Genomic DNA, 25,220 nt, shown 5'->3' on the forward strand with positions numbered 1-25,220 from the left:
GCTAAGCCCTGGCACGTGCGAAATGAGCGCCCATCACAAACTCATTGATCCGCTTGCACAATGAATAGCATAACGTGCACACGCAAAGAGCTATTAATAACTTTTTCTTTAATATAAGTGCTCGCACTAACCCAAGCACGTGGAGAGAGGAGGTCCTGTAGGGTTGCCGGGACAGGGCGACAGGAGTCCAATGAGTACACATTGAAATATAAACAGTTGGGTGGCGTCGTGATGGTGGATCAATACTGAACTGTTGTTTGGGTGCATTTATCCACTCGCACGTGTCATATGAAACACTCGAGTATACATGGATCAAATAACGGTACAAGCAGAGCAACGCAGGCACGGGCGAGATGAAAACAACATGCTGTATTGTGGGAGCTACGGTAACTGACTGTGCGTGAAGATCACGAGAATGCCGGGACCTCTGTGGGACTAGGCCGCGCGGTGGCGTCACAACAGACGAGTACTTGTAGCCAGTTTCACAAGTATAAAGCGGCGTGTAGCCTCTATCCTGTCTGTATTTTGTTTTGTATTTTATTATTCATTCTTCGCTGCCCAGGTGCAAGCTCATTGTACTGCTGCCTTCTCAGCACTTAGTATCCCTGGTCCAAACACGAAGACTCGACGTGCCTTTTTGGTCGACAAACTGTAACGCTATACATATAGGCTTTACATATTTCCAAAGGCAGCTGACCACTCGCTTACATACACAAATCGAGCCCGAGCTTCCAAATATCGACCCTATTCACCATGGCTGGCCGCAATTCAATTGCATTGCTTGTTTTATTGCTCTTCCAGGTCTATGTGCGTTTACATCCCCCCCCCCATAGATTGGTTCTGTTGCTAACAAGTCTGAATAGCACACGGCATTTGCCCTTAAAGGATCTAGAATTGAGAGAGACCTAGATACGGAAGCCCCCTGGTATAAGCTGGCTTGTGGCCATTCGCCTAGCTTCGAGGGTTATAAGTACGCCAAATATAGCGACGCTGTCCAGGCAGTCAATGAAGCCTACCTATATATGATGACGCAACCCGGACTCGATGTAAAAAAGCACTTTGATCCCGGCTGCTGGGGCGTATTTCTTAAAGGCACAGCTCATTTATGGATTTGTAATCAGGTAAGTTTGAAACCAGAGAATGAGATGAACCAAAGTCGATGAAGTATCTTGGTGTATTGAGATGGTAACTTATAACTCGGTAGAATAATGATGTGATCAATGTGAGACAAAGTGATTTACTGCCGATGGCTACACAGATTATCGAGCAATGTCGACAAGGAGATGGCACTCTTGGTGTGGCATATACCACTAAAAATTGGTTTTTCATTGTTTCGATGTAGTACTTCTTCGTCTTCGATGCTGCATTTTAGCTTGCATTTACTGCTTACTAAAAGAGCAGGGCTTTTGCAAAATATCTTGTGGGAAATGCATGGAATACGCTTGATATATATAATGTGGCATTTCACAATTTATTAGTCAGAATTCACAAAGATAATCAGAACCATTCACACAATGCTTTTCACGTATTTTGAATGTTCAAGGATGTACGTCTGAATGATGATATCGTGAAACCACGACGCAGAGTACCGATGCAGTCCGAGTGACCTGCAGAACTTCGGAAGTGGGAGCCGCCGATGTCGGCAGCTGTACAGGGCAACACATTACCGAAGAAAGAGTGATGATGCGAGTCCATCAGAATTTGATAGCCTAGTATTCGGTACGAAATTCGCTGTCCTAGCGTTGGATGAATGCATTCATCGCGAAGTTGTAGCCGAGTGCCCTGAAGTGGCATTGATCAAATTCGACGCCCAGATGCCGAATGCGGTGCGGAGCCGAGACCCTTCAATGTTTGGCCTCCCATCTCCCCATCCTGGTCCCCGGTCAACGGTCGGCCCACTTTACCAGATCAACTTGACATTTGAATGGGTGGGGCCTAGCCAGCCTCTGCAGGGTATCGTCACCGCCCTCCTTGGGACTGGAACCGCAAGTCTTCCGATAAGAACAAAGCCGTCTGCGTGCTTTTTGCCTCTCCAAACTATCCATCTGACATCTCTTGTCATCAATTGAGGCTCTCCCGGGAACATGCAAGAGCCCCCACGACGTGGGATTGAGTCCTTCGTAGTACGAATCTGACACTAGACATCAGTCAGCTACCCGCAAGCCCCCTCCAACGTCCCCACTCCCAGCCAGTCCCCTTCTGTGTCGGCGACACCTTTTTGCCTTTTTTTTTTTTTTGGACGACAGAGCTTAATCCTAGCTCATCTCGCCATCGTCCCCGTGACGCAAACGCCGTTCCTTCCAGCCTGCCGAATAGTTCAACTTTAGGTTTTATTGCATTTTTGATTATTTATTCATCCCCCATCTGCTACTGTCGCTACAAGCCTCCTTTCATTTCTGCACGGCAGTCGTCTGTGGCCACCTTCTCGTCCGTCAGCCTGCGCCATCGTCATAGTCATGGCGGGAACGACAAACCACCGAGCGCGAGGCTCGGAGGACTATAATGTGTTTGACGACGCAAAGACATACTATGCTTCTGAAGAGCGACATCAAAACCGATTTGGGTCCCGTACACGTACATACTCCCAGGTATTGCTCGACTTGTCTGCGACGCCGTGGATACAAATTTGACTGTGCATAGAACAGCTTGATGAAGCAGTTTGAACGAAACGGCCTGCGTGAACCATACAGAAGGGGCAGCCACGGTAAGACTTCTTGGCTTTTCTTCCTGTCGAGCGCTATGGATATATCTAATTCTGGAAATAGACGAGAGTTCGCTGCCCCAGGGCCGCCGATTCCTCATCCAGGTCGACCCTACTCTCGAAAGCTTGCAAGCCCAAGAAGACACCGATGGCAATATGCAAATTACCATCGAGGACGAAGGCCCCAAAGTACTCTCTCTACGAACCGCGGCTTCTGCCGGCCACAATCGTTTCGAAGTCCGAGGCACATATATGCTCTCCAATCTGCTGCAGGAATTGACCTTGGCGAAAGAATACGGGCGGAAACAAATCGTCCTCGACGAGGGTCGGCTCAATGAGAATCCAGTCGATCGTCTGTCCCGCCTGATCCGTGACCACTTCTGGGATGGCCTGACTAGACGTATCGATGCATCCAGTATCGAAATAGCCGCGCGAGACCCCAAGGATTGGACGGATGATCCTCGACCACGGATCTACGTCCCTGCCGGAGTACCGGAGCAATATGAATACTACAAGCAAGTTGCCGAGGAGCGGCCGGAGATTCGTCTAGATGTCCAGCAGCTCCCCGAAAAGATCACGCCCGAGTTGATCCGGGACATGAACGAGAAGCCCGGATTGCTGGCGGTCGAAACCGAACAAGTCGTGGACCCTGAAACGGGTCGAAAAACACTACAGGGCCTCCCCTTTGTAGTGCCTGGAGGGAGATTCAACGAATTATACGGCTGGGACAGCTACATGGAGTCACTTGGCCTGTTGGTCAACGACAGGGTTGACTTGGCAAAGTCAATGGTGCTGAATTTTTGTTTCTGCATTGAGCACTACGGAAAGATACTCAATGCTACCCGCTCGTACTATCTCGGCCGATCGCAGCCCCCATTCCTAACCGACATGGCATTGCGCGTGTACGAAAAGATCAAGCATGAACCGGATGCCAAGGAATTCCTTAGACGGTCGATACTAGCTGCCATAAAGGAGTACCACAGTGTCTGGACTTGTGAGCCCCGGCTGGACCCGGTCACTGGTTTGTCGAGGTATCGGCCAGAGGGCCTGGGTGTGCCTCCGGAAACGGAGGCTGGCCATTTTGTGCACATTCTGGAGCCGTATGTCAAAAAGCACAATATGGAGTTTAAGGAGTTTGTTCGCGCATACAACTATGGCGAGATCAAGGAGCCCGAATTGGATGACTATTTTATGCACGATCGAGCAGTGCGAGAGTCTGGGCATGACACTACGTATCGATTCGAAGGCATTTGTGCCGACCTTGCCACTATTGATCTCAACTCACTCTTGTTCAAATACGAAACCGACATTGCGCGCACAATCCGCAACGTTTTTAACGACAAGCTTGTGATCCCGGGCGAGTTCTGCGATAGGACGCCGTATCAGCCGGGGGAGGTGCTGGCGTCTGCAGCTTGGGATCGACGCGCGAAGCGACGCAAGCTCACTGTTGACAAGTTGATGTGGGACGAAGAACAGGGAGTCTTTTTTGATTACGACACGGCAAAGCGGGAGCGATGCAACTATGAAAGCTCAACCACGTTTTGGGCTCTGTGGGCGGGCATTGCGACGCCGAAGCAGGCGGCCGACATGGTTAAGAAGGGGTTGCCGCGATTTGAAGCGTACGGTGGTCTGTTGGCTGGCACTGAGAAGTCTCGCGGGGACATCGGGCTTGAGCGCCCCAACCGACAATGGGACTACCCGTACGGCTGGGCTCCTCAGCAGATGCTTGCCTGGACTGGTCTGCTCCGGTATAGCTTCACAGAAGAGGCCGAGCGTCTGGCCTACAAGTGGCTGTTTATGATTACCAAGGCGTTTGTTGATTTCAACGGTGTCGTTGTTGAAAAGTACGACGTGACGCGACCAGCTGATCCTCATCGCGTGGATGCCGAGTATGGTAACCAAGGGCTGGACTTTAAAGGTGTTGCCAAAGAAGGGTAGGTTTTATCTCGTCGTGATGGCTTTGCTGCTACGGTCGACGCTGACAAGAGTCTAGGTTTGGCTGGGTTAATGCCAGTTATGTGTATGGTCTGCAGATTGTAAATGCACATATGCGTCGTGCCCTGGGTACCCTGACACCGTATCCGACGTTTATCAAGGCGATTGAACAGAGTTTGGAGAAGGAATTGGCTGATTTGCCGTGAGTAGCGGCATGAAGCGGCTCAAGGCGGCGGGTAAAGAAAGCGTGAAATGGCATTTCTACAGCGTGTGTGTGTATGTTCAAAAGTAGGTACCAATTAATTGCACTGTTAATGAAGCGTGCAGCGTATCTTTCAGAGTTGGTATCGAATCGAAGTCGAAGGAATGGCCTGCAGAACAAGAGTCAGCAGCACATGACAAAGGTCCCTGGACGTCTGTGGCACAATGGTCAAGCAAGGGGCATCATGTGACAGCCGTCTGTCAATATTGGGCTCTGGACATGTCAGCCAAGACACTATTCTTGATCAGAGGTGGGAAGCGTCAAGTCGATCAAGGGCCCCGTCCGGCCGTTGTTTTGTCCTCTGTCCTCCGTGGTCCGTGGTCGGTAATGCCCGTTTCAGCCAGAAGAAAACATGCCAGGCCATTAACAATATTTTGTCCAAAATTGCCAACAAGTGAAATGGGTATATTAAGTACGGGCTGCAAAGGACCGTCATGCGAGGGCTTGTGCCAAGAAGCGTCAGGTCTGGCACTGTGAGGTGCAACGTGAATGCAGTGGATAAAACGGATATCACGGGCAACTTCAGTCGAGTTGCATGGCCGCCTTGATTCAGCAGATGAATGGCACACACATGGTGACGAGGCGACCATGACTGGCCGTGCCGGTGCCGATTCGTTCACATGTCAGGACTTCCGGTGCGCCGGAATGGAGGGCTGGATCCGGGGGCGTCGTGGCGTGCAATATGGGGCGCCGTCCAATGAGTGCCTGGCGTTGTAGTGGTGTGGGGGAAGGAGGGAAAGCAGATGCACGGTGTGGGGCGCTCTTGTGCCGAGATGCACCACGAAGCAGTTTATTCTTCAGCGTGGACTGACTTGAGAGGCAATGTGCGCAATTGCTTTGCGAGGCAAACCATTGGTGTAGAGATGGAGCTGCCTGTGTCTTGTTGACTTTTTCTTTTTACACCTCATGGCACACACAAGTAATGCAACGCTTGGGCAAGAACACGCGGGGACCGTTCCGGGCCACCAAGAACCACATCGCTCCGTGGCCAACCTCGGCCAATGGCGGGTATTATTGCCACGGCTCTGATTGGCCACGGCGCCGTGCCGTCACCAAAGCATTCGAGCCTTTGAGCCGAGCGCCAGACACGCCCCCATGCCGGTTCCGATCAGAGCAGAGGACGTCAGAGATTCAAACGGACGGTATGCGCCACAAGGAGCATGTTCTCGATCTTCGTGCGGACTCCGACACACACTGTCCGGACTATCCCGAGCCACGGGCGCAACCACACTGTCCTGCCAAAACTCGCCCAGCAAGCTCGTGGGGCGGCCAAGTTCCGAGGTGTAAGTCATATGCAGACCTTGGGACATGCCGAGCGGTGACTCTTAACTTTGCCTCTCGTGCCTCCAAAACGCCTTGTTTTCTTTATTTTTTTGCTTTTCCCCTATCCCCCCCAAACCCCTATATCCTTGACTCATCTAGGTGAATCTCCTTTGCCGGATCCCTAGATTCGCATCTTGACAACACAACCTTGATCCAACGGGCAAGAACACGAGGAAACGTGAAAAGCAGACAGCCGCAATCATGGCCGCCAACAACATGGTCAACCCCGCCGTCAACCCAGACGTGGAAGACGAGCTCTTCGCCAAGGAGGTCGCGCAGGTCAAGAGCTGGTGGGCCGACTCGCGCTGGCGATATACCAAGCGGCCGTTCACCGCGGAGCAGATTGTCTCCAAGAGAGGCCACCTGAAGATTGAGTACCCCAGCAACACGCAGGCCAAGAAGCTGTGGAAGATTCTCGAGGACCGGTTCAAGGTCAGACATCAATGATCACACACACGGGCCGAGGGATGCCCGGCAAAGCAAACTTGACAAGAAGGCTGACAGACGAGACAACCGCAGAACAAGGACGCCTCGTACACGTACGGCTGCTTGGAGCCCACCATGGTCACCCAGATGGCCAAGTACCTCGACACCGTCTACGTCTCGGGCTGGCAGTCGTCCTCGACGGCGTCGGCGTCGGACGAGCCCGGCCCCGATCTGGCCGACTACCCATACGTACGGTTTCCCGGGCCACGACGGACCCCAATGGCAATAATGCTGACTGCGTACAGACGACGGTGCCCAACAAGGTCGGCCACCTGTTCATGGCGCAGCTCTTCCACGACCGCAAGCAGCGCCAGGAGCGGCTCAGCACGCCCCGGGCCCAGCGCGGCCAGGCGGCCAACATTGACTACCTGCGTCCCATTATCGCCGACGCCGACACGGGCCACGGCGGCCTGACGGCCGTCATGAAGCTCACCAAGCTGTTTGTCGAGAAGGGCGCCGCCGGCATCCACATCGAGGACCAGGCGCCCGGCACCAAGAAGTGCGGCCACATGGCGGGCAAGGTGCTGGTGCCGACGAGCGAGCACATTAGCCGGCTGGTTGCGATTCGAGCGCAGGCCGACATTATGGGTGAGTTGTCTCTTTTTTTTAAAAATATGCTTGCCATTGCGCCCTCGTTGTCGTGTCATGTGCCGGCGAATACATGGATAGAGCTGGCATGTGAATGTTGCTCCAGTCCAGTCCCCGACGGTGCTTCACAAAGAGTCACCCCACGACCAAACAATGGCAAAGAAATAAGAACCTCTTCCTCTTCTCATCATAGGTAGCTAACAACCCTCCCCCCAGGCACGGACCTGATTGCCGTGGCGCGCACCGACGCCGAGGCCGCGACGCTCATCACCACGACCATCGACCCCCGCGACCACGCCTTCATCCTCGGCTCGACCAACCCGTCGCTCCAGCCGCTCAACGACCTCATGACGGCGGCCGAAAAGGCCGGCAAGACGGGCGACGCCCTGCAGCAGATCGAGGACGAGTGGCTCGCGGCCGCCAAGCTGATGCGCTTCGACGAGGCGGTGCTCGCGGCCATCGCGGCCTCCGGCTCCCCCGACAAGCCCGCCCTCGAGCGGCAGTACCTCGCCCAGGCGCGCGGCAAGTCCAACGGCGAGGCGCGCGCCGTGGCCCGCGGCCTCCTCGGCGCCGACGTCTTCTTCGACTGGGACGCGCCGCGCACGCGCGAGGGCTACCACCGCCTCCGGGGCGGGTGCGCGTGCGCCGTCGCCCGCGCCGTCGCCTACGGGCCCTTCTGCGACGCCGTCTGGATGGAGAGCAAGCTGCCCGACTTTGCGCAGGCCAAGGAGTTCGCCGACGGCGTGCACGCCGCCCGCCCCGAGCAGAAGCTCGCCTACAACCTCAGCCCCAGCTTCAACTGGAAGACCGCCATGCCGCGCGCCGACCAGGAGACGTACATCCGCCGCCTGGCCCAGCTCGGCTACTGCTGGCAGTTCATCACCCTCGCGGGCCTGCACACCACCGCCCTCATCAGCGACCAGTTCGCCCGCGCCTACGCCGCCCACGGCATGCGCGCCTACGGCGAGCTCGTCCAGGAGCCCGAGATGGACGGCGGCGTCGACGTCGTCAAGCACCAGAAGTGGAGCGGCGCCTCGTACGTCGACGAGCTGCAGAAGATGGTCACGGGCGGCGTGAGCTCCACGGCCGCCATGGGCAAGGGCGTCACCGAGGACCAGTTCCACTGAGACGTGTACATTTCCTATCTCAAGTCCTTTTTTTTAATGCCGGAAAAGAAATGAAAAACAGGGTTCGTATATGTATGTGGTTGTTTGTAGAGAAATTGTCAATTTTGTGGGGGCGGGGCATCGTTTTCATCCAGCCGCAGTCATTGACCCTTCGACTGCCTGCCGTCATTCATCTTTATTTGTAGCTGTCACAAATCAAAATCCCTCGGTAGCAGCAGCATGGTAGAGAAATGTAGTTATTCAAGTACACAACCGACGTGTGTTCTATGTCCACCGCTGTTCGGCAGCATCGCACCAATGCGGGTATAGTGACCGTCTGATTCTATAGTAATACCCGCTGACTGCCCTGCCTACACTCGCCAACGCTGGGGCAAGCTGTCTGTACAGACTCCGTACTCCCAAGAAAAAAAGAAAAAAAAACCAGGGCTCGCACTCTGCTACAGCGGCGAAAATTTCATCAGTCATCACATTTCAGCTCCTCTAACCACCGCCAAAATCCACCATCTACCTCCATGTCCCTCCTCATTAGTCTGCCTCGGCCAACTGCATTATCAACCTTGCTGCCATGTCGAGGAACGGGAACGGACTCGTCACCTCCTTCTCTTCAAGTAGCCTGCCTTCAGGCGTCTCGTAACCTGAAGACTTAAAGTCTACCAAGTACACCCCCTGCTCCATCTCATATATTTGAATATCCAAGTGTAGGGCTACAAACTCCTTCTTGTTCGGATTGTCCTGTGCCAGAATGTGGTAGCTGTCTGGCGTGCCAACCTGCACCTTGTCGACGCCTTCGGGTGGCGTCTGGACATGCTTTTTGAGTGCTGCAAACAAGAAAACGAGTTAGCCTTCATTCATCCTCACAAACAACAAGGGAAAAAAAAAAGGCGGTCGGCTTACTGGAAGACTCCCACCGCACTTTGATGTGCCATGGATCAGCTGGAAGCTGGTACCGCTTGGCCGGGTCCAGACTCGAGCTTGAATCCCGTTGCAGTGGTGTGCCGTCGTACTCGTCCGCAAAGCTGCCGTCTCCGCTTGGTGCCTCGCTATCCTTACTATGCACCTGAGAATATTCCTCGTCCGGAATGTACTTAGCACCCAACTTATGCAGTGCCTTGTGGATGCAGAGCAAGGCCTCCCACGGCGCATTCCTAGATCGAATACCAAACTGCCATCGAACCGGCTTCGGTTTTTTGGGTGGATTGATTGGTGTCATGCCTTGCGGGCGTTTGCTACCTTCCTCGAGCCGCATTTGAACCCGTGCGTGTGGCTTGAGTCGTCTGGCCGCTTCCTCCTTCTCCGCGTCTGTTCTCGCCGTGGGTGGCTCATCATGGACTGCAGAAACCTGAGGCGGCTGGGAATTAAGCCCCGCCTTTAGCCTCTCAATGAAGTCTTTGTGATATGTCGGCAAGCTTGTCGGTAGAATACCAACCTTGCTGACATATGGTCGAGGTGAGATTCCGCCCGACGCGCCAGATCTAGCAGAGGACATGCTCATCATCGGGCTCGATGATGATTCCTCAACTTCGGGCGTCAATGGCTCTTGGCCCTCTGCAATCACAGTCAGCACTTTGACGCAGCATGGGCATGCGATAGCTCAGAAACAGACTTACGATTGACTTGCATGAGCTTGTTTTCCCTCACAATCATGTAAGCATCCTTGATAGCGGAAGGCTCCTCGGACTGCAAGGCTTCTTCAACATCCAACTTGCCGTAACCCATAGTTTTACTAATCTTCTCCGTAACTTCATTGTGCAGCTTCTCTTGCACCTGAACAGGAGCATTCGGGGCTATATCCCTAGTTTGAATGGCCTTGTTGGGGTCGACCCCAGTGTTGAAAAACTCCTCCACCGGCATCTGGAGGTAAGCTGGCAGGTCTGTCAGGAACCATGGATCCTGCCTAATTTCCTCAATAGTAGCTCTTTGCACAGGGTTGACAACAAGCATCTTCTTAATCAGGTTGGCCGCCCCTGACGGCATCCACTGGGGGATGCTGTAAGTGCCTCGGGCGATCTTGGCAAACAGGCTGGGAATATGCTCGTCGTCAAACGGCAATCGTCCAACCAAAAGAACGTATAAAATCACGCCGCAACTCCATACATCGACCTCGGGACCGGCGTACAACTTTCCGCCAATAACTTCGGGCGCAGCGTAGTTGGGGCTTCCGCAACTCGTCTTGAGGAAATTACCGTCTGTCATGATATTGCTCAAGCCGAAATCGGCAATCTTGACGTTCAGATTATCGTCCAACAACAAGTTCTCCGGTTTCAAATCGCGATGGACAATCTTGTGGCGGTGACAGTACTCGACAGCACACAGCATCTGCTGAAAGAAGCGCCGTGCCTCGGCTTCCTTCATACGGCCGTTTTGCACGATGTAATCGAACAGCTCTCCGCCTGCATACTCAAGCACCATGATGATTTCGTTGTGGGTTTTGATAACGGTATATCTGTGCAGTGTCGGTCAACCACGCTGTCATTTTTGTCCACGTATGGCGAAAAATATAAAGAGGAGCATCAAAGCATCACGTACAGTTTGATAATGTGGGGGTGCCGCAGGAGCTGCAAGTACTCAATCTCCCGTTCGACACGGCCAGCCATGTCCCGACTGATGAGTTTTTTACGAGCGATGATTTTGAGAGCAACTTGCTGTCCGGTGAGTTGGTGAATGGCCAGCCTCACTTTACCAAAAGATCCCTCGCCCAAGGTTCGCACAATCTTATAGGCGCCGATGCGCTGTTCGGTTTTGGTCTTGTCCCGCAACGACTCCATGGCGTTTTGGCGACCGGCGCTCGGCTTGGGGGACCTGGTGGCATCGTCGCGACCCTGGTGCCGGGGGTGATGCTGAGGCGGTTGTTGCTGCTGCTGCTGCTGGCGCCGGACGTGGGATGAGGAGAGGGAGATGGTGAGCTCTTCGTCCTCGAAGCCTCCTCGAGGGGCCATGGCGGGGCGGGGACTAGCTGGAAGATGACAGGATCGCTGGCAATGGGCGGTTGGCGCCGCGACGCAGACACAGGTTGATGATGATACGCAGAGCCAGAGAGGCGAGTCAGAAACACCGGCGAGGAGGTTAATGATGATGGTGGTGGTAATGCAGTGCTGAAGGCTGCAAGGACGGAAGAGGTGAGGACCATGGAAGGTGGGGGGAATGAGTTAATTGTGGTGTGGCATGGTTGATCCGGGCCGGGTCAACTGGTGGTTTTCGGGTGGCTACCGCGACGGAGAGGTACAGCGAGGTGGCAGGGTATGAGGCACCCAGCAGTTTGCCGAAGACCGGACAATTGGGCTAACGTGAGCTAATTCAAGGCCTGGACCGGGCAGCTGGCTCCTGTCCCGCCACTGGTTGCCAACTGTCTCACGTGACACTACGAAACCTGGTCGTCTTCAAACATTGAACCGTGAAATTGTGACGACAAAACTGTACGCACACATCACAACCTATATTCACAGTTCGCCACTATGTCACCATCTCATCACTGCTTCCTGCAAGCCTGCGGGATGCGATTGTTCAACGTGATTTTTCTCTGCTCGGCCTCACTCGGCCTCATGGCTTCCCTCATCATAAGCAATCTTTTCGATGTACCCAGTTGCGCAGCAAATAGTCCTACATAACGAACTTTACTATTCAAAGACCTCCCAGTCTCACATCGAACCATCATCGCCCACAATCTCCTCATCAAAGTCATATACCGGACCCTCTTCCTCGACTAGCACAGCATCCCTGTTGACAGGCCCAGCTGGCCCCGACTCCGTCGTCTCAGCCGCATCTTCCTCCACGTCAAAGTCGTCCCCAGAGTCCCTAAACCCATGACCAGGGTGCACGATGGAGCTGTGCTTATAGCACTTGAAGCATAACGTGTAGTTGTAGCAGTCTGTGCATGTAAAGTAGACTCCCCACAGCTCGAGTTCGCAACAATCACAGAACCACCTCTCCACCCGCCTTCCCCTCCTTTTCCGCCTCGAAGATGGCCTTTGCGACGAGACATTCGCCTCCGCAAGGCCAGGAATACTAATCACCGAGCAAAGGGCGCGTCAGCAAACGACCATGGAAAGACGGGATGGGGCCTGGCTACAAGGCTTGCAACAAACGAACCTATCATAATTATGATACTGGGCAACTTCCAGGGCAGTCCAGTCGCCCAAGGGTCCTCGACCAGAAAGACACGGGTCTGCGCCATTGTCAAGCAGGAAGGTGACTGTTTCATCGTGGTGTGCCGCTCGCCTATCTCCCCATACCGCAATGTTCGCAGCACGCGCCGCCCAGAGAAGGGGTGTCCAGCCGTCCTTGTCCCTGACGTTGACGTCAACACCGACCCGCATAGAGCGCGCAAGAACTTCCTTCAGCAGGTCGACTTTTCCGCTGAGAACGGCATAATGGAGGGGCACTCGGCCAACGGCGTCTTTGATGGCGAAATCCGAGTCCGGGACCCGGAGCAGAGCAAGAACCTCGAGGGAGTTGTAGCAGGCAACGTGCGCCGGTTTCCGGCCGCAGGAATCTTGCACATCGATGGATACCTTGCGATCGAGGAGGCTCTTTACGATGCCGCTCTTGCATCCCAGACTAGCAGAGATGATGGGATAGCTTGAAAAGCCCCCACGGAGAGTAGGGTCGGCGCCCTTTTCGAGGAGAAGTCTGAATATCTTCTCCTTGTCTGCATCGTCTTCGCGGTGGGTGCGGCTGCTGGTTGCCATCAGGGGCGTGCCAATGGCGTTTCGGCAATCAAGGTTGACGTCTGAGCCGCTTTGGAGAAGCAACTCGACCGTTCGCAGAGTACCAATCTCGCAGGCCACATGCAAGGGTGCTCCCCATTTTTCCACGGGGGTGGAAAGGGTAGCCGTGATGGCCTTTTTTGTGAGGAGATACTCGACAACCTCGTCATTTTCGGCCCAAATCGCGTTCAGTAGAGGTGTCATTTTGTTGTTGTCGATTCCGTCCACCTTGCACCCGGCATTGACAACGTGGCGAACCGATCCAACAGTAGTCTCCTGGGTGATGCTGTGTAGCGCCGTGCATTCATTCACGTCTCGCATGTCCAGGTCTGGACGGTACTCCAAGATGGTGCGGACCATGTCCTCGTGCCCGGCAGCGAGGGCACAGCTGACGAGGGTTCGGTTTTCCTCATTTACCGCATTCACATCAACTCCGGCCTCCAGCATCAATGAAACCACGTCACTGTAGCCGTTTTCAACAGCATGTGCCACCAACTCTTGGGTCAACCCGCGTGTGAGGTCGGGCTTGTCCTTGGGCTCGTTGAGAAGCACCTTGCAGGTTTCGACCTGATCATAGCGGATGGCATACTCCAGCGGCGTCCCGTTTCGTCCAGTTTCCCTTGTTGTGTCTGCGCCAAGGTCAACAAGTGCACTGATGGTATCCGGGTGTTCGTAGGCAGCATGCAGCGGCAGCCATTCGCCGTCGCCACAGACATCGTTGACACCTGCGTTGGCCTCGGCAAGAACTCGCACAGTTTCGGTGTAGCCGTAAAGCGCAGCAATCCAGAGGGGGCTGTTACCATTCCCATCACGCATGTTGACGTCTGCCTTGTTTGAGATCAGGTACCGGACGGCCTCGAGATAATCGTCGCTTGCTGCCATGAAAACTGGGACGAGTCAGTATTGTAGCGCTTCGTGGAAACATTTGGTGCTAACGTACGTGGTGGGCATTGCCACTTCACAGCTTCTACCTTGTTGACATCTGCACCAAAATCTACGAGCAGTTTGATCATGTCCAAGTTTTTACTGATAACAGCCTGCAACAGTGCTGTTGCGCCACCGTCGATGGCGTTGGGATCAGCGCCATTACGAAGTAGGACTTGGGCAGTCCTGTAATACCCTCTTCTTACACTCGACACCAGGGGCTGGTCTTCAGCCTCGGGTGGTAGATAGTCCTGCATTTTCCTGTGCCTAAGAATAGTTTCGGCTGCGAGGAAATGCCCCCTTTCACACGCAGATTGCAAAGGCGTCAACCCATATTTATCCTTGATATCGACGGCAGCTCCATTATCCAAGAGCATCTTTACTATATCCTGTGAGCCGAATGCGGCGGCAATATGTAATGGTGTCTCGCCGAGTTTTGTCTTGGCGGTCAAACTTGCACCTGCATCTACTAATAGTTTAGCAACGCCGGCGTGGCAGCCTCGACCTGCAAGATGGAGCGGTGCCAAATGGTCGAACAGCAATGCTTTTGGAGGGTTGGGATCTGATCCCAAGGCCAAGAGTTTGGCGACAACATCTTCCATGCCCAGCGAGGAAGCACGGCACAGTGGGAATGCCAACCAAAGCAACGGATCATTGCCTTCAACGAGGATTGTGACCTCTTGGTTATTAAGCCCTTCGTCCTCTAGGATATTGGTCGCATGATCTTTACTGCTAGCAGACTGTTCTGTTTGCTGTGTCGTCGTATATTCTTCTTTGGGCCTTCGCCTGGGAATGTCATGGGGTGGTTTGGGAATGTGATTCACCAACTCTCGGAATAGATCTAGGTTTCCACTGGATGCCGCAACTTTGACGGCACTATGCAAGTAATCATCGTCAAAACCCAGATCGGACAGGCATGAATCGAGGATAAGTCGAAGAGTAGAGAGCCTATCTTGCCTCGCTGCCTCAACCAAGGCCAGGCCACGCAATTCAACGTCATCCTTGTGTACTTCCAAAAGAGACGCGACGAGGTTATCAAGTCCAAAGTGTGCTGCGACCGGAAGAGGCGTTCGGCTACCCACGGGAATTCTTTCATGGAAAGCCGGCAACGCCGAATATGCGTCGATCCATCGTTTCAAGGTCGGGGGATGATGGAAGACTGTTTTCAAGACATCATCAAGCGGGCCAGCCTGTGTCAAATGCCTGGTCCAAAACTCAACCACATATGGTAGTAGTGAAGCACCCGACCCTGTCTGGCCATTGCCACCGTGTAAGTGCGCCAAACAAGTCTGCAGAATGTCCAAATGACGGCCGCGTTCTGTCGTCTGCAAATACCACCCATCGGGACCCGGCTGTTGCTGGTCGCGCTCACTGGACTCGAGCCACGGACGAATTGCCGAGTGACAGAACTGAATCTCATCGTGGACTACGACAAGAATCCCACCAAGCAATTGCAGGGTGTGTGCAATAGTGTTGTGAGCAGTTGTGTTGCCTTGGTCCGCGTCACCAGCAGTCCTTTTTACCGAGCCGAGACATAGATCTGAGACGACGCAGAACTCAACCGTCCTTAATGGTCTGACAGCCGATAGCACCCACGAAATCAGCTTCTGAGCCCAGGGTCGGCGTTCGCTCGGGATTTCCGACAGGACCGTCTCAAATAGGAGCTCCGGTCTGGGTGTCTCTAATTTCCCCAGAAGCCTAGGGACGGAGTCGGACGGGTTCGGTGTTGACCTGAGCCACTCCATCAAGAGCCGGCACAGAGACTCGTCATTTGAGAAGCGAGAAATCAATGACTTGGTAGCACTCTGAAGATGCTCAACGGCGTATCTGGGGCTTTCTTGGGTAAGCATTGATGTTTCGAACCCAACCTGAACGGGGACGGCATCAGGGAGCGAGTATTCAATACGTGAAACGGCGTCTTGGGGGAAGTGGGAGAGTGCTTCAGCAATTTGCAAGTCCCCTTGGGTGCCTTTTGTTGTCGTAATGACGAGTTTCAAATTGTCCTCGGTCCTTGAAAAATGGGCTTTGAGCTCCGAGAGTAACCACAGAAGTGAGTCGTTGCACTCGTCAAAACACTCCAACACATGAATAGACTCGGTGCATGCTGGAAAAGAACGGAAGTAGTCCCGAGGTATCAGCTCACCTGCGTACACTCTCAGGTACTGCCAATGAGCAAACAAGTCGTCTGTAGGCCAGGCTTTGGTGCTTTCGAGATTTTCAATTATGCTCTGGATAGCAGGACGCCGGGTTTCGAGGCATTGGAAGATGATTTGGGCCACGAATGCCTCCAGGGCCGCCTGCGAGCTGTTGCATCGGACATCGTGGGCGTCGAAGCGGAAGTAAAGCATCATTTGAGAGCTGTCCCTGAGGTCGTCCAGATAGGTTCGCACCATTTCCGAAGCGATAACTGTACCCGAAGAGCACTGGACATGCAGTATATGGTTCCCTTTTAGCTTGATCAGGCCATCAACTGCCGACTGGTCCATTTCAGCCGCCTCATTTAGAGACGGGTAACATAGCGGTGCTTGATCTGCCACCGTCCGCAGGATATTGACTTGACTGGGTGTGTACTCTCCCTCTATAATACCTCGTCAGCCCGTGATTTCAAGTCTTGAGCAGATGCAAATACCTAGCCAGTCTTGGTCTGGCAAACCCTTGATCGGGTGGGAGCCATTGTCCGAACACCGGGTTAGGTCCATATGCGCTTCGCCGCTGTGCACTACGTACTCTTGCGGGATGCCCATCGTCATGGTGAACTGGCCAAAGACCTGAATGGCTAAATGTTAGCACACACAAGGGCAAGATGGCGCAGAATTTCCTTGTCGAAACGGCATTCGTCCACTTACACTTTTCGCCGCATCCTCGTGTGTGGAGTACATGTTTACCATCTTTGCTTGGGTCAGCAGCTTGGTGTGGACAAAGGCATGGTTGACGTGGGTTATTGTTTCAGCAAGGCTCTTGACGAGCCGCATCGAGTTTCCGTGCCGATGCCGATCCCTTTTGAGGGACAGGAGGCGACAAAGTTGTTCCTCAAGATCACCTGGAGAGAGTGGCCTGTGGGGGTAGCCGATGAAGACCTATTACTTGGATATGAGAACACGACAACAATCCCTAGGCGGCTCGACGGCGGGTGACGTACAATGGCACGACATGAATACAAAATGTCAGCATACTTTTCTTTGCTGTCTGTAGCTAGACTCAAGGCCTATTTTGTGAATTAGCCAAGGTTCGCATTGAAACAGGTTCTCGAAGCCGGGGGGTGAGCTTGACACAGCTCCATGACAACTCACAGCTTTTACTATCAGCCCTCCCATGTCATGAGATACAAAGATGATGGGCCGCCTTTTATCCTAGGGCAACTCATTCACATCAGTCACTGCTCAGTCAAGCACACTCAATGCGCAAGACAAACCAAAACTTTAGGCGAACGAAGCTCCAACAGCCGATTCAGGAGGACATGGGCCTCGTGATACACTCCCCGTAACGTGTAGCAATTGCCAGAATCTTCGTCCGAGTCATATCCATAAAGAATAACTCTTGCCGATTTGCATGGTACGTTTCCCCAGTCGTGACCGAGCCAGGTGCCGGCTTGTGGTCCCGGATCTGAGGCCTTCCAGGAATTCCAGCTCTGGCCATGGAGCCCGTGGACCCCAACGACACTGGAGAAATGGACTATTAGCACCGGCCTTGTTTTGAATCAATATGCCTGTTTCTCAAACGAACTCACTCAAAGCCAATGGCTGCGTTGGGGACAAGATCGGGATCACGGACCACGACGCCGTTTCTATGAGGTTCCGGCTGTGAAGCATTCGCATCAGCATCAGCAACGGCGGACGACGTCGATTCAATCTGAGCCTGTTGTTGTGTGTCGACCGACGGTGTGTCGGCCTTGAGAGACATGGTCAAGTCACGTCTAGCCTTAGTATACGACGGTATATATTTGCCTATCGGTTAGTGTGCGCATTTACAACGCCTGGCAGTACATGCCGCGCGACAGCGAACGTGATGTGGTCAAATATCGACTCTTTGCCTTGCGCCGTCGCTCGAAGCACCTCCAAATCAAAGAAAGAAGCTCGGTGATGACGCCTAGGCACGCATAAGATGAGCCCCTGTGCCAAGTTCCATATGGATGCAGCTCGCCCACTCAGCCACCCGCTGCCAGGGCCTGGCCAGCTTTAGATTGGTTGTGCTTTGATATGACCCCTGCTATAGATTTATTGGGCTTTGCCGCGTTTAGCTCAGGGGTATTACCCCGTCTTACTGTAAAGGTACCTGCTACCTCCGAGCTGCATCCTGGCCGTGGTGACCTAGACGGTGAAGAACATGTGGTAGGCGAGAATAGCACCATGATGCTTATGCGCGGCAATAAATTGGAACGTCTTCCCTCTTCCTCCCTTCTACTGTAATAGAGCGGGAATCAGATCTCAATCTTTGACATGACCGTATCCCCTCCCGCCTACAGGCAATGACACAATTTATTTACCCATATTAGGAGGTATAAACGAATAAACTAAAAGATAGTAGGTATACACGAATATACGACGAGATATCGAGTATACTAATATACCGTAGGATACCATCGTTAGTACGCAACAGTCAGACACCCGCTCTGGTCAAATACTTCCACCATGGCAGAAGCACAAAAACACATCGCTTCCACCGCGCCGGGCGACGAAGAGGAACCCCTTCTCGCGCTCGAGGTACCCCTCGGCGACGCCGTGCCCGGCGAAGACGACACCTTTCGCACCGAGAATGCCTCAGTCGACGACTGGGAAAGGCGCAATGTCATTGAGCGCACCAGGGGCAACATACACAGCCGCGTCGAGCTGCTAGAGGTTCGACACGGCACCTACGACGACGACGGGGACGAGGCCACGCTCCTGGTATTCCGCTTCCGCTTCGACCCGCAGAAGAGCTCGCGGCGCGTCATCCGAGCGCGCGTCCACGTCGAGTTCCTGGCCGCCAGCGCGCACCACGGCACGCCCACCGTCGACGCCATTGCCCCCGATGAGAGATGGACCGTGATGCCGACAACGGACCATGAGTCGACCAAGAGCGGGGGAGAGCTCAGGCTGGGCGTCTCGGGCGCGTCCCTCCTCGACGCCGGGGGGTCGGCCACGCTGGAGAAGACAATCAGCAGAGACGTCAGCGACGCCACCACCGTCACTGGGAGCGTCAACCTGGGGACGGGCAGAAACTCGGGTGAGTCGACGGCAGCGGTGTGGAATCTCCAGGAAAACAAGCGCCGGGCGACGGGTGTCCCCGACGCGGTCACGGTCGCCGTGCTTTTGCGCCGGGAGGACAGCCAGCCCTTTCGCGCTAAGATTACCCTCGAGGCCGACGTGGACTTCAAGTCGGGCCTGGAGCAGAAGTTTTCTAAGGTGCCGTTCGACGACCCGGTGCTCTTCAATCCCAAGGTGACGGGGAAGCCGAAACGGGGGAGGAGCTGCGGCGTCGAGAATTTGCGCAGCGTCGACTTGTATTCGCTATGTAGAGTCCGGATGGCGGCGGAAGCTCCGTTTACAGAAGGGAAGGGGTCGTAGTGATGAGCTACCAGTACTATTACTACTATTCTGGCTTTTTCCCAGGGCGATGCGAACAAGGGGGCGTCAGAACGGGCCGAACCCGCTGGCGATGTAAGTGGGTGGTGCGGGTTCGGTATCTTTTGATATCCCGTGATGGGATAATTCGCTGCAGTCTGTGGCAGGATATTCGCCCGCCAAGTAATATACCCTGCTATGCTGGCAAGAAGTTCATGTGTTATAGCATGGAGCGCGATAGCCAGGTACCTACCTGAACTGGCCGAATACTTTTTGCCTTTTACTGTCAATAGTTTACATGTCATGGCGGTCTTTCCCCTAGTTACTTGACAGGCTCCTACAATGAGTACTGTTTCTGACAGTCTACTGCGTAACAGCTCCCGCATTCACACAGTCCCGCAAGTCGCCGGTACTTGTGAGGAATGGCCAGGATGCAGCTCGGAGGTAGCAGGCACCTCCATAATACGACATGGGTATATATCCCTGAGCTAAACTCAGTTACGTCTACCAAGTCTATAGCAGGGGTACCCCGGCGAACGGGTGGTTGGCTTTCATTTGAGCTCGCTATACTCGGGCGTAGGGCTGACGCCGGACGATAGCCCCTTTGCGTCGACTCGAGCTTCAATTCAAGCCTCGAGACTGCAATGGGAAGCAAGAGGCATGTGACCAGATCAAGTACATGGCTATCGCACCCTACACCATTACATACTACGGAAATCTCGGTGCATACGTCTCCGTGGGCAGACATATCCCGTCATAGACTGCGCCATCATACAGACATTGCCGTCGCAAAGCCTTCTCCCTCGGCCATTGTCTCGCCGTCACCATGACACTCGACGACGAGGACCTGACGCTGGACAATGAGGATGAGTTTCACCTATTGTCCGAGGGCGCCACCGACGAGGACCAGGTGCGGATACAGTTTGAAAACGACGTCGAGGACGCGAGGAGGCTCTCGCAGACCAAGTTCCAAGACGAAGGCGAGGAAAGAGAACAACGCACGCGCTTTGTGCTCGACCGCACGCCGCAGTGGTCCAGGACGACGCACGACGGCCGCAACTTCCTGCACCACCTGGCCTCGTACGACTACAACCGCAAGCCCTTCGTGAGCCTGCAGTGGCTCATGTCGCGGGCCATGAACAAGCTGCCGCACCTGATGGGCGCCATGGACAGGTCGCGGCGCACGCCTCTGACGACGGCGCTCGCCGCGGGCAACGTCTGGTTCAGCTACGCCGCGTGCAAGAACCAGAAGGACGAGACGCGGCAGCAGTTTGGCGCCGCGCTGGCCAGCGAGTGCGAGGACCTCGACAACGACCGCGGCAGCACCTGCTTGCACACGGCGCTGGTGTGCCCGATGAGCGGCGAGGCGCTGCGCGGGGAGATTGTCAAGATCATGTGCGGCTTCGTGCCGCGGAGCATGTTCAGCGCCGTCGACGTCAAGGGCCGCACCCCCCTCCACGTGGCCGTCGAGTACGAGAGGTGCTGCCGCGTGCAAGTCGGCATCGTCGACGAGCTGCTGCGCCGGGGGCCGGGCGCGCTCGACGTCGAGGTGGCCGCCTACTCTGGCCGCGCCATGTCGGTGTACCAGTACCACGAGTACACGCGGAGGCGGGCCGAGAGCAGGAAGAACCCGGCCAGGGGGCGCAAGGAGGTGAGGGAAGGCGGCAGGTCGGCGGCCGCGAACCCGAGGCCGGATCTCCGCGCGGCGGCGGCGCCCGAAAGGCCGGACAAGATGGTCATGGGGCCGCCGCTCCCGAGAGACAGGGCCGAGCCTCTCCCCGGCCTCAGGCGACGAGTCTCCATGCCGGTCGCCGCGGCGCCTCCAGACGGCAAACCACCGGGCTTGTCTCTGAATACGCAACATCCATGTCCGCCTGCTGCCGGGGTGGACGAGTCGCCGCTCGATGCGCCGTTGAACGGAATCGACGCCGCGCTGCAAAGGGACGAGGAGCGGGACCAGGCCGCCGGGCAGATTGCCCAGCTGCTCAAGCTTTTTTATCTGCGTACGCAAATGCCGGAGCGTGCGTCGCGCTGTCTCCATGTCCAGGACGAACAAGGTTTGCCACTGTCCCCCCGTAGTAGGATTGCTTGAGGAAGATTGTTCTAAGCACCGTTGCCCATAGACAAGGAATTGTGGTTTGACTTTGGGCCCCCCAAGAAACTCACCAAGACGGACTTTAGAAAGCACTTTGGGCACCTGCAGTTTGACAGTGCACTGCAGTATGTTGCATTTCCGCAGAGTACGCTGGACAAGGGAGAGGATAGTCGGCATGTGCTCCGCCAAGGCCGGACCGTGAGTACCGGGTCAATGTTGCCGCTCAACGCTTATATTCTGGTTTCTGACGCCTGCAGGACATGGTCTTCTTCTTTGAGTGGCTGGCGCAAAAGGGTGTCGAGCGCATCATCAAGGTACTGTCCGCCCTACCCCCCAGCACAACATGTGCAGCATACTAAGTGGCAGGCAGGTCATTGTGGAGGATCTCAAAGCCCCGTCACACAGTGACCAGGCTATTGAGAAGTCGCTGAAGCCTTTTGTGAGTCTCCCCTTTCACAGGCCCAAGTGAAGATGCCGGTCCCGGGCTTACACGGTGTAGAATGTTGAGATGCTGGACTGGCGGAGGGCCGACTTGGACCCGGTATCCCTGGCTCGCATTGGGCAGTGCCTGAGGGAAGTCCATCTCTACTGGAGCGGAAGGAATACCGTGCTACGGGCATGGTCGGAGAAGGAGGGCCTGGCACTGATACCGACATTGGAGACGATATATATTGTCCAAGTTGAGGTAACTGACCATGTGCCGGTCATGAATCCCACACACCTCGGCTAATTCGACTTGTACACAGGGTCTAGAGCCGGAAACCAGAGTCCGCGAGAACCTCGATGCATTTGAAAGGCGACTCGGCGAGTCGTGGCCCACGGAAGCCAAGCCAAAAGTGTATATACAGCTGCTCGGCGCGGGCGGCCCTCTGCCATCTCTCACCCAGCCATCGGACCTGCAGCCCCGGCGACAACGACCAGTCGATCCGCACAAGTGGATGCAGTGCATGGAGGAGTTTGCCTCCCACTTCAGGCAAATCCGCGCGCTCAACGACAAGAGTGCCGATCCGGCCCTCGCCCCGGTCAAGGTGGCCCTCATCGACGACGGCGCCGACATCACGCACCCGGACCTCAAGGGCATGAAGTTCCCCGGAAAGAGCTTCCACCACTACCGGGAAGGGTCGTCGTGGCGCGTGTCTCCCTTTTGGGACTCGTCGTCGGGCCACGGAACCCTCATGGCGAGGCTCATCCACCGCATCTGCCCCAGCGCCGTCATCCACGTCATCAAGCTGTCGACGTTTGCGGGCGAGGCCTCGGCCAAGCTGCAAATCAACACCGACTCGGCCGTGCAGGCCATTGAGTACGCCGTCGAGCAGGGCGCCCAAATCATATCCGCGTCGTGGACCGTCAAGCCGCCCACCGAGGCGGGACGCAAAAAGGCCTTTGACGACGCCGTCCACAACGCGCTCAACACCAAGGGCGCGCTCATGTTTTGCGCCGCCAGCGACCAGGGCAAGTCGGCCGACCTGACGTACCCGCACGGCAGCAACCCCAACAGCTTCCGCATCGGCGCCGCCAGGGCCACGGGCAGCGCGCTGGACAATGTCGGCGACGGCCACGAGCTGAGCTTCCTCTTCCCCGGGCACGAGGTCGTCGTTGACAGCGCGTACGAGGACGTCCCGGACAAGCAGTTTGGCAGGTTCGCCCCCCATTCTGGCAGCTCCGTGGCCACGGCGCTCGCTGCCGGCCTGGCCGCCCTGATTGTCGAGTGCGTCCGCCTGGGCGTGCTGTACACGGGCGAGACGGGGCCGCTCGACGAGACGGTCACGATAGGCAGGGACGACTTGGTCAGGATCTGCGAGCGGCGGCAGATGGAGTACGCCTTGGCGTCGATTGGCACCAGCCGCAACACGGATAATAAGTACATTGAGGTGTGGAACATGTTTGGCGCCGCGGCGGAGAAGCTCAAGCATAGCGAGGGGGATAGGATGAGCCAGCTGGAGATTATCGCCGGCTTGGCGAGGCTGTTTCTGAGAAAGGGGGCGTAGAGCGGGCAGGGGCCGTGAATATAGAGAGTAGTGGCGGTTTGATCTTGTCGATGACTCTTTTCTGCCGCCGCCCGGAGCATTTCCAAATATAGAAAATGTACATGTATTTTAGGCCTACATGGTCACGCAAGACCACTGGTAACACCAGAGTGTACATACAGAGCGCATCGCGATGCGTTAAACACGCTGGCCCAGATGGTGATTTACAAGACCCTAATGCCAACAAACACGTTGGTTCTTAAGCTGATATACAAGAGGAAAGTCAAGTCGGTGCCGTTGAATACTCGTGACAGTCCCACTATATGACAATCTTGCGGAAGCGCTTGTCGGCCTGTGGGATAATAGCAAGGTCATGAATCAATCAGCGTGGGCTGCCTCCGTCATTGCTTTCCGAATAACCGAAACGAGGGCTATTCAATAACTGAACATGAGACTCTGACGTTTCAGCGGTCTACTCCGCCTGGGTGCTCAGTGCTTTCTTTGCACAAGCCATGTTCCGGGCATCGCCTTGGACAAGGTGTTACACGGAGAAAGCCCAACAAAGAGGCCCTCCGATCGGGGACTTGTTGGTTACACAACGAGAAGACGTGCCTGGGCAAGGGCCCTAGGCACGAGCGTTTCTTTCATTGTTTTCGAAAACCAGGGACCTTTGAGACGCTACGATATTATTATTGAATCCAAGCCTTTTGCTTCGAGCCCTCTATACGGGCCCTTGTCACACAAGGCCTGGCCTCGGCTGCATTATTCCCAGAAGAGAAACGAAACATTGAATAATGAAGCCAGTCAAGTGTCAAGTGCAGGTGGGTGCCTTATTTACAAAGAGACATGGTACACGTCTTTAGATTTACAATTATAAAAAATGAAAAGCCGTAATAATTTTAATTCTCAAGTATAAAAATAGCATTTATGTGAACAATGGTAGTAAAAGAAATAAGCTCCGACATGTCTGAAGGAGACATGGAACATTGAAAGAAAGTGTGTCACCTGCTTGTCTTTGTTTCACTGCCCAACGTCATCATCGGGCGTGAAAGGACGTCTGGAGCAACAACACCACCCCATTTCACATATAACCATCCCCGTGGTCTCCATGATACAATCTCCAGGACCATCCTCTTCAGAGCAAGAATCCTCTTTTCAGGCTAAAAAAAATGACACAGGAAGCTTCAATATGGACAGTACCCCTTCTTGCAGGCGCGAGCCTGGTCTCGTCCTTCGTCACGGCGAACCTCTTTCTTTCTACGGCCGCGGAGCAACCCAGCAAGGCCATGTCCCTCACAATCAAAGTAAGCAATACACGGTACCGACGTCAGGCACAGGGACTAATCTCCGCGTTGTGCGCATAGACTTTTGGCCAGTCAGGACACAACTCCCACTCTCTTCTGTCGAAAAACACGGCTGTCGTTCTCGGTGTACTCTCCCTCGTCATCTTTTACGTGATCCAGTCGGCGCTCACGATTCGGAGAGGGTTTTCGCGCCAGGCCCTCATCGTTGCTGCATTGGTGTGGATGCCTCCGATGGTCACGCTGGCCGAGTACGTCCTGGTTTTTA

General features: G+C 54.8%; 6 protein-coding genes across 6 annotated transcripts; 4 read left to right on the forward strand and 2 right to left on the reverse strand.

Moving 5' to 3' along the window:
• Positions 1–2,456: 2,456 nt before the first annotated feature.
• On the forward strand, positions 2,457–4,842 carry MAA_04403 (glycoside hydrolase family 37 protein; the record flags this gene model as incomplete). The annotated part of the gene is made up of 4 exons (XM_007822401.2): positions 2,457–2,588; positions 2,641–2,704; positions 2,766–4,635; positions 4,695–4,842. 4 exons carry the CDS (start codon positions 2,457–2,459, stop codon positions 4,840–4,842), a joined length of 2,214 nt encoding a protein of 737 aa, XP_007820592.2.
• A 1,580-nt stretch (positions 4,843–6,422) lies between these two features.
• On the forward strand, positions 6,423–8,422 carry MAA_04402 (isocitrate lyase; the record flags this gene model as incomplete). The annotated part of the gene is made up of 4 exons (XM_007822400.2): positions 6,423–6,653; positions 6,741–6,896; positions 6,953–7,295; positions 7,512–8,422. The coding sequence occupies 4 exons, from the start codon at positions 6,423–6,425 to the stop codon at positions 8,420–8,422; spliced, it is 1,641 nt and encodes a 546-aa protein (XP_007820591.2).
• Positions 8,423–8,947: 525 nt separating this feature from the next.
• On the reverse strand, positions 8,948–11,358 carry MAA_04401 (protein kinase SNF1; the record flags this gene model as incomplete). Its single annotated transcript, XM_007822399.1, has 4 exons — positions 8,948–9,240; positions 9,317–9,967; positions 10,030–10,865; positions 10,949–11,358. 4 exons carry the CDS (start codon positions 11,356–11,358, stop codon positions 8,948–8,950), a joined length of 2,190 nt encoding a protein of 729 aa, XP_007820590.1.
• Positions 11,359–12,057: 699 nt separating this feature from the next.
• Positions 12,058–17,949, reverse strand: MAA_11200 (uncharacterized protein; the record flags this gene model as incomplete). Its single annotated transcript, XM_011413180.1, has 8 exons — positions 12,058–12,424; positions 12,509–14,012; positions 14,066–16,627; positions 16,679–16,817; positions 16,896–17,126; positions 17,349–17,399; positions 17,462–17,708; positions 17,777–17,949. 8 exons carry the CDS (start codon positions 17,947–17,949, stop codon positions 12,058–12,060), a joined length of 5,274 nt encoding a protein of 1,757 aa, XP_011411482.1.
• Positions 17,950–18,677: 728 nt separating this feature from the next.
• Positions 18,678–19,592, forward strand: MAA_04400 (uncharacterized protein; the record flags this gene model as incomplete). The annotated part of the gene is made up of 1 exon (XM_007822398.1): positions 18,678–19,592. The coding sequence occupies one exon, from the start codon at positions 18,678–18,680 to the stop codon at positions 19,590–19,592; it is 915 nt and encodes a 304-aa protein (XP_007820589.1).
• An 823-nt stretch (positions 19,593–20,415) lies between these two features.
• Positions 20,416–23,672, forward strand: MAA_04399 (Peptidase S8/S53, subtilisin/kexin/sedolisin; the record flags this gene model as incomplete). Its single annotated transcript, XM_007822397.1, has 6 exons — positions 20,416–21,646; positions 21,713–21,882; positions 21,942–21,998; positions 22,055–22,123; positions 22,184–22,369; positions 22,431–23,672. 6 exons carry the CDS (start codon positions 20,416–20,418, stop codon positions 23,670–23,672), a joined length of 2,955 nt encoding a protein of 984 aa, XP_007820588.1.
• Positions 23,673–25,220: the final 1,548 nt, after the last annotated feature.

This window comes from Metarhizium robertsii, assembly GCF_000187425.2.
Source record: "Metarhizium robertsii ARSEF 23 chromosome Unknown MAA_Scf_5, whole genome shotgun sequence".
Classification (NCBI taxonomy): domain Eukaryota; kingdom Fungi; phylum Ascomycota; class Sordariomycetes; order Hypocreales; family Clavicipitaceae; genus Metarhizium; species Metarhizium robertsii.